The 8,513-nt window shown below is 41.3% G+C and overlaps 2 protein-coding genes across 2 annotated transcripts; one reads left to right on the top strand and one right to left on the bottom strand.

The window, feature by feature from the left end:
* Window positions 1-1,341: 1,341 nt before the first annotated feature.
* Window positions 1,342-2,645, bottom strand: LOC108074407 (transcription initiation factor IIB-like). Its single transcript, XM_017166435.3, has 4 exons — window positions 2,553-2,645; window positions 2,083-2,494; window positions 1,791-2,025; window positions 1,342-1,728 (listed from the first exon to the last, which is right to left on the bottom strand). The coding sequence occupies exons 1-4, from the start codon at window positions 2,567-2,569 to the stop codon at window positions 1,445-1,447; spliced, it is 948 nt and encodes a 315-aa protein (XP_017021924.1). The 5' UTR covers window positions 2,570-2,645; the 3' UTR covers window positions 1,342-1,444.
* An 870-nt stretch (window positions 2,646-3,515) lies between these two features.
* LOC108074387 (transmembrane protease serine 9-like) lies at window positions 3,516-6,656 on the top strand. Its single transcript, XM_041777027.2, has 12 exons — window positions 3,516-3,668; window positions 3,939-4,023; window positions 4,083-4,505; window positions 4,564-4,785; window positions 4,848-4,899; window positions 4,963-5,108; window positions 5,168-5,320; window positions 5,404-5,595; window positions 5,663-5,866; window positions 5,930-5,981; window positions 6,045-6,175; window positions 6,235-6,656. Exons 1-12 carry the CDS (start codon window positions 3,516-3,518, stop codon window positions 6,654-6,656), a joined length of 2,235 nt encoding a protein of 744 aa, XP_041632961.2.
* Window positions 6,657-8,513: the final 1,857 nt, after the last annotated feature.

Here is an 8,513-nt window from a genome sequence, read left to right as displayed (position 1 = left end):
AATTTTAGAGGCTTCATAATTTAGATAATTTAAAATAAAAGCATAAAATTACTTTACCCACAAGTCTCAATATGTGTGGTTCCCTTGGTTGCGTCTAGTTGCCTTGCAATTATTTGTGAGCTAAAAACATATATTAGCACACTCTTATCCAACTAATAGTACCAGTTATTCCCTCCAAAGCTCTAAAGACATTCTGATGCGCCCGGCTTAACGAAAGGGAAATGCCAGATCACGCCCAGAACGGTTCGATGTTGCGTGACGAGAGCAGGCAACCTTTTTGCGCTCAGTAGGTCACTCGAGTGCTCCGAGACGGCGGACAAGATCCAGAGGGGAGCTGTGATTTGGGGCCAATCAATGCAGCCCGCGTAAAAGGCATTATCAATTCGAAAAATACGAGTGCGGGGCAGATATAAAAGAGCCGCCATCTCGTTGTTGTCGCCGCTTGGGGCATGTCGCGCATGCGCAATTACAAAGTCATTCCAACGCCTCTCCATCTCCCCCTCTGGTGGGCCCTTTTCCCCAGCTGCTGCCCATGATTAAGGGCATTCGTTAAGTTGCATATTGTTTAATGCGATATTATGAAATGACCACGAGAAAAAGTTAAACCAATCTGAGGGAGCTCATTCGGGTTTATTCTTATACCCTACCACAGGGTAGTTTAATGTCGATGTTGCAAGGTATGGCAAAAACAATAGAATTATATAATATTAATCTTGAAGAGTCAATATAATACACCAAATGAAATAAATCAACGAAAGTCAGCCCATATCCCTTATGTTCCTTATTTTTTATCAATTGTTAGTGTATAAAAACGTAGACGTTTATTTTTTCATAATTCGAAAAGCCTGTTTAACCAGAAGATGCTGCTCATCCTTTGCCTTCTGCGGCTATTTATAACTTCTTATCCGTATGCATGGTCGAGTCTTTTGCCCAGAGGGAAGTCGTTTTAAATATTTTGATTAACCAGACGCCACTTGCTGCCGACTCCCGCACTAATGAAACCGGGGAGCAGTTCACTGAATCATTCCCTTGCCTACCGCAAGTCATTAATTATTGTACTGTCAATTACCCCGTTTAGCATAAAAATATCACAAGTTGCTAGGGATTTCCATAAAAATTGTGACGAATAGTTTTAGTTAAAAAGTAAAACTAACCAATATTAAATGCATATGTCTAAATGAATTTAAAGCTAACGTTAGGACCAAGAAAAATGTTTATATTAGGAGAACACGGCGAACTTCGTCTTGCTGTAATTGAATGCCTTTAGGTACCCTATCGAGTTGTGCACAGATTTTTCATATTACAATGGCAATTTGCATTTTTGGTTATGCTAACTTTTTATTTCATTAAATCTTACATATTTTTAATATTTAGTTAAGAACAGTTTTTCCATTTAGCCCCTTCCAGTTAGCATGAGTAATGAGCATCGGAATGAATGAAATTTTTACATTTGCGGCAGCAGTTCGATTGGTATGGCAAACTTAAAGTCTTCGGGAAATAACTTGGCGGCATGGGGATACATTAGTTTGTAGGACTGCCTGATGGTGACATCGGCCACACCGGCTATATCGCCGATTTCCTTGTGACTACGCCTCTGCTCCGATGCCTGTGAGGCCATATAAATGGCAGCGGCAGCCACGGATATGGGAGAACGGCCCGGAACAATATCCATATCGACGGCTGTCTTGGCAATGTGCGTGGCTCCGCGTTGAACCATGTTCGGAAGGTCTACGTTGCCGTATTATATATTAAGATCTAAGGTATCAAAGAACAGATCCGGTGGCACTTACCCAAATTGGAGCAAAAGCGAGACATAAAGTCTGCCGTTGTTATCAAATCCACACTGGTTTCCAGGGCCTTCAGGGTCAATTTGAAGCATCTGCCAATTTCTTTTTTGCTGATCTTGCTAACAGCGCAGATTTCCTTGAAGGTACGAGGCACTCCTTCCTGGCGACAAGCTATATACAGACAAGCAGATGCTTTGGCATCGTTGGATCGGCCCTTCAGGTTCTTGCCGTCATGGACCTACAAAAAAAACTGCATTAAATCACAGCCTCCACGCCTTTTGGAAACCCAACTCACCTGTTTGAACAAGTTGTTGGCGCGATCGATGATTGTTTTCGGCAAATTAATCCGATCGGCCATGGAGGCAATCTCCCTAAATGCAGATATCAACGAGCGATCCGAGCTGCTCATTGTACGTCTGTTTTGATATTTGAGTTCACCAAAGGCATCAAAGGAAGCTGGGCCCGTGCCCGGGCCAATGATGGTGGATAGATCGCCACCGCTGAGCAGGGGATTCTCGGGACCACCGACACGATTGGGATCGACGCCACTCTTATCATTGCTGAAAGTTCGCCATTCGGTTCCGACGTCAATAACGCGGTCGCCAACAACGAGACCACATTCCGGGCAAATCATGTCGCCTGCCCTGTAGTCCTCGATCAATGGAGCTTCGGGGTGTGCATAGCAGCACACCTTGTTGTTGTCCAGTCTGCGGGAAGGAAGCCATTGTGAATCAAGCGGACATTATATGGTGTAATATTTTTTACCTCGATGTGGAAGCCATTTGTATTATTTAGCTTCGATAACTTCACTTCAACTGGTGATGACACTTTGCCCAATGACATATCGATAACCAAATCAGAACTTTGCATAAAAAAGTAAGGTTATTATCAGGCCTGCTCCGGTAATCGAAAACGGTACGATTTTTTCGTTTTCGATTTAAAAAACGGGCACCTTTTTCTGCCCGGAATGAGAAGTAAATATCTTCTTTTATATATAATCAGATCTTATTTCAAAAAGGAAAAAAATAGTTTACTCAGTGGTCTATTGATGTTTATTCCACACCACCACAAGATCATTCTGGCACTTAGTAATTTTATAAAAAATTTATTTCTGACCCCATATCAGTGTTCAACAAGATTTTTCTTTTTGGCGATGGGTCGTTAAGTTCATCGCCAAGGCTATTGTTGGTGGAAAAATACTTATAAAATATATAAGAATGTATTTATAAATTTTAAGGAGCGTCACAAATATTGTTTATAAATAATGCTATATAATTTGAAGGGTTGTTCATTATTTTTTAGTTTAGTTTAGTATATTATTAATGTGAGAATGAATTATTATTTTAATTTTTGAACGCCATTTTGAATAAAAGGTTGTAAAATTTGTTTTTTAAATATTGTTGGTTTTTTATCAATTATACTTATTTTAAAATTGGCGTCGTCAATTCGATGAAGCATAACCTTAACATAGGAAAAATAAGCATAGCCGTCTAGGGTTAAGTTTGTTAACGATCCAACGCATTTAATTATGTATTTTGTTTATGTTACCAATTATAGACCAATTCCTCGAATTTCATGTTAAAAGTTCAACAAGGTAAAGGTGACACATAATTATTTTCCATGGAATCAGAAATGTCAAATTTTAAAACGCTGATAAGCGGTTTTAGAGCACTTTTCGTTCGTCGCATCGCACTCTGCTTGATTTAGTAATCTCCAGTTGACAGAAAGATGCAGACGTTATTTTGGCCGAGCTTGATCATCGGGATCCTGATTCAAAGGAGCTCTGCACGACTCTTGGACGATAACTGCAAAAGCTCAACGGGTGGAAGAATTACGAACGGTAACGACGCTGAACGGGAGGCTGCTGCTTGGATGGCAGGCGTAAGTAATGAAACACATTTTCTATGTGGCGGCACTCTGATTCATAAACGTAAGTATATGTATATACTATATAAATATAAATAAATAATAGAAAATTATTTTGTTTCTTTCAGGATTTGTGTTGACCGCCGCTCATTGCATTAAAGATCAGGGCAAATTGTAAGCACACTTAAAGCTTATTATCAAAAATATTCGTAATAATATTATATAATAATAATGACCACAGATTCGTGAGATTGGGAGCGTATAACCTATCGCTCCATGTCGTAGAGTACAGTATCAGTATCAGTATATTATGGAACGGTCCAAAATGATATTGGCTTGCTTCTACTACCCCTCCATATTGTGTTTACTGGTAAGTCTTAACTGGTTAATCGCCCCTGATGGAGCTTAGTTTTGTTTTCCTCTCCGCAGGGCAAATCTATCCAATCTGCATTGATTTAAGTCCCACGGAGAAAAGGGAAGTGGGGAATGCTAACACATTCGATGCCTATGGCTGGGGAAAAACTCGGACAGCCAACATAAGTGAAATTCTTCAGAGAGTCACACTCGATCACTACGATCGCAGTAGGTGCAACAGGATAGGTCGTTTGCCACTTACCTTAAATCAGATTTGTGCTGGGTCCTCGGACAGAGACACCTGTGATGGCGATTCTGGCGGACCGCTGATCCAAAAAGTTAATTATAATGGCACTCGACATCTGACACAGGTGGGAATGGTGAGCTATGGTTTAAAATCGTGCGAAGGACTAGGGGTCTATACCGATGTCACTAGCTATGCTGACTGGATTGAGGAAAAGATTGAATCTCTATTTTCCGAGTATTCTTCACCCACTGGTAAGCATTTTTCAATGGTTTAAGAACTCTCCTTACACATCAACATGTTATTTATCAGCAGCCATCGTCAATACGGTCTCCATTAGAACTCCAACTGAAACAGCTGTTTTCGGTGCCGAGAACTTTGTCCGAGGCCGATTATTATTCAAACCATGCGGAACTTCACTGAGTACGAGAATTATGAATGGTTACAACGCCGAACCGGAGGCTGCAGCTTGGATGGCCAGAATACATAGTAATGAAACTGGGTTTGTATGTGGTGGCACTGTCATTCACAGACGTGAGTACATATACATTTATATACATTATTTAGGTATCAAATTAATTGGTTTTTTATCTCAGGCTTTGTATTAACCGCCGCTCATTGCTTAAGAGACAGACAAGAGGAAAACCTGTAAGTTTCTTAACACGCCTTCGATTCAATATAGAACTTATAATATATTCTTCCTGCTTGCAGATTTGTGGAGTTGGGAGGATACGACATACGGCTTCCAGCCCAGGAGTATAGTGTCAGAAAAAAGATTATTCACGATGGATTTGACCTAAGACTAAAGACTCATGATATTGGCCTCTTGCTACTATCACGTGTTATTGAGTTTAGTTGTAAGTGTTATCGAGCCTTATCGCTTCAAATGGTGCTTAATATGTTTTCTTATCCGCAGGGCAAATCTATCCGATCTGCATTATTCTGAATCTGCAAGTTAGGAGCAAAGTCGAAAGGGCTTTTACATTCGATGCCTATGGATGGGGAAGAACAAATAGCAGCCTAACAAGCAACCTCCTTCAGAAAGTCAATCTCGATCGATACGATCGCAGTAGGTGCAGAAAAGTATTAGGTCCACTTATTTCAAGTCAGATCTGTGCTGGATCTACTGTAGGAGATACCTGTAATGGCGAGCTGGCGGTCCCCTGACAAAAAAGGTCATTGTAAATGGGATTCAACGTCATACGCAGTTCGGGATCACAAGCATTGGAACCAGGAACTGCAATGGAATAGGAGTTTATACCGATGTCACTATTTATGATTACTGGATTGACGAGGAAATTGAAGCTCTATTTCCCAAGTATTCCCGGCAGTCTTCACCCACTGGTAAGAATGTCGTCAATATGTGAAATGTTTTCTCCATCCTATACACCATTATGTTTTTCATTGGCAGCTATCGCGAAACAGATATCCATTAGACCTCCAACTGAAACAGCTGTTTTCGGTGCCGAGAACTTTGGCCGAGTCCGATTATTATTCGAACCATGCGGAACGAGAATTATTAACGGTTACAACGCCGAACCGGAGGCTGCTGCTTGGATGGCCGGCATACATTATGAATCTGAATTTATATGTAGCGGCACCGTCATTCACAGACGTGAGTACCATATACGTTTATATACATTATTTAAGTATCAAATTAATTGGTTTTTTATCTCAGGCTTTGTATTAACCGCTGCTCAATGCCTAATAGACAGACAAGAAGAAAACCTGTAAGTTGCTTAAGATGCTTTCGATTCAATATAGAATTTATAATATATCCGTACTTTTTGCAGATTTGTAAAGTTGGGAGAATACGACATTAGGCTACCAGTTAGAATGAAGATTATTTACGATGGATTTGACCGAAGTCGAATGAATCATGATATTGGCCTCCTGCTACTATCACGTGATATTGATTTTAGTCGTAAGTGTTATCGAGCCCTATCGCTTCCAATGGAGCTTAATATGTTTTCTTGTCCGCAGGGCATCTTTTTCCGATCTGCATTATTCTGAATCTGGAAGTTAGGAACAAAGTCGAAAGTGCTTTTACATTCGATGCCTACGGATGGGGAAGAACAAATACCAGCCGAACAAGCAACCTCCTTCAGAAAGTCACTCTCGATCGATACGATCGCAGTAGGTGCAGAGAAGAATTTGAAATGTCTCTTTCTTTAAGTCAGATCTGTGCTGGATCTACTGTAGGAGATACCTGTGATGGCGACTCTGGCGGTCCCCTGACAAAAAAGGTAATTCTAAATGGGATTCAACGACATACGCAGTTCGGGATCACAAGCATTGGAACAACGGTATGCAATGGAATAGCAGTTTATACCGATGTCACCAGTTATGTTGACTGGATTTTGGAACATGTTAGGAAGTTTCAGACTAACCTATATTACTCCTAGACTGTCCTACCACATGTTTTTATTTATCTAAGCAGTTCAGTAAATTCGAAATAAATCTTTTAGCCACACGAAATTGAATACTTAAGCTCTCTTGTCCTTTGGCACATGTGGCCTGTCCTCCTCGCCAGACAAGTGAAAGTTGCTTGTTGGTTTTTATTCGGTATTTGGGCATGACACCTTGGGGCATATCTGATCAGCAGACAATAATCGAGAGTCAGCTCAAAATGTAAATTGTACAACGAAAATCGCTTAATTTTCGTACTTGCCCTGGACGAGTTGGCGAAGCTGGAAAAAACTTTACAGTTATGCCGGCCAAAGACGACAAGGACAGAGGACCATATATACGGAGCCAGCTGATTGGCCCCTGATCGATCGATCCCGACATTATCGTTACCTTCATCATCGCGATCGCCGATATAATGATGATCTTCGCTCTGTGATCTCAGCCTGATGAGATTTTATAACCATTTTTGGGCCGTAGGTCCCTTTTTGCCGGCGACCTGCGACTAATGAACACCTTAAATGGAGCTCGCCGCGCTGCACTCGCGGCGGAATGTGCCGGGGATTTATCGGGAAAGGAGAAAGGCTCAGCTACACGCATTTTGTCACATTTTGACATAGCTCATATGGCCAAAGGGAAATTCCTGCAGCCTTGAGCTAACATTCTGCCACCGTATTTGGTGGCAATTATGGTAGAGAGTGGCCAGGAGCCGAGGCCCTTTTACTTTTAAGTGCCAGTTCGCAGCCACTGCCACGTCTAGGCCCCGGTAAGGAGGCGCAAAAGTCTTCCTGGGAAGTCACGTCGCCGAAGATAAATTGTTGACAGTTTCGTTTAATTGTGCATCGAACCCTGACGCTGTTAATTGCCACAAAAATGTTGGCTCCCATAAATGGTGGGCTGCATTTTTATTTCTCCCTCCTTTTTAGCGTTAAATCTGAAGAAACCGAGCCAAACAAGAGGCACCATGGGAGTGTGTGTGTGTGGGTTGTGTTTTATGACTCTATTAGATAAGCGAGTTGGGCATGGGAAGTCAGCCCATGTCGGCCGATATGATATTAATTTTGAAAAGCCCCCACATTGTGTAATTGATATTGGTCGGAAAGAACAAGTTTGCCTTTGGTCGGAACGGGTTTCCTCCTCTCCACGGAAGTTGTCATCTCCCTAATTGGCCACGCAAATTGCTCAGCGTCTCTGTTGGTTTATCTGACAATTTTCATATTCCTTTCGTTGGGTTTTCCCCAGCACTGACCTTTGCCACCTTTGCATTCGGCGATTGGCGAAATGTTTCAATCCCAAGTCATGGCAAATAGTTGCTGACTTCAGACACGAGTCATCATCAACTTGACGACTTCGTGGGCAACAACTGAAACTATTCAGGTCAACAGTTCAACGGCGAACGGAGCAACGGCCAAAAACGAAATATTTGCCTTTGAAGTGCACATTGCTTACTTTCTAGCAAGAAGCGAAATCCTATTTGTTATATTCAGAAATTATTTTATTACCCTTTTATTGGGTTTATTGATAAATTTAATCAATTTATAAGATTAACGCCAAGAACTCTTTGTTGCTAAGCCCTAAGATATTCTTCCAAACCTAATCCCATTACCATTAAACCACAAAACAATTAATAAAGTTCCATAAACTCTGCTCACTGTCAGGTCTTATACCGAAATCCCCATTAATGGCCCATAAAATTTAAATGCACGCCAGCCAGGGAATTCGTTTAGGTCTCAAAATCTTTCAACACGTTTTCCCAACATTTTACAACATTATTTTCGTTACTATGACCATTCTCCGGTGAGCTGGGACGGAGACAAACAATCAAAAGATTGTGGCTTCAATTGGATTTGAGATGC

This window comes from Drosophila kikkawai, chromosome 2R (assembly GCF_030179895.1).
Source record: "Drosophila kikkawai strain 14028-0561.14 chromosome 2R, DkikHiC1v2, whole genome shotgun sequence".
Classification (NCBI taxonomy): Eukaryota; Metazoa; Arthropoda; class Insecta; order Diptera; family Drosophilidae; genus Drosophila; species Drosophila kikkawai.
The sequence above is the reverse complement of the archived record's forward strand: the minus strand, read 5'-3'. Positions and strand labels throughout refer to the sequence as shown.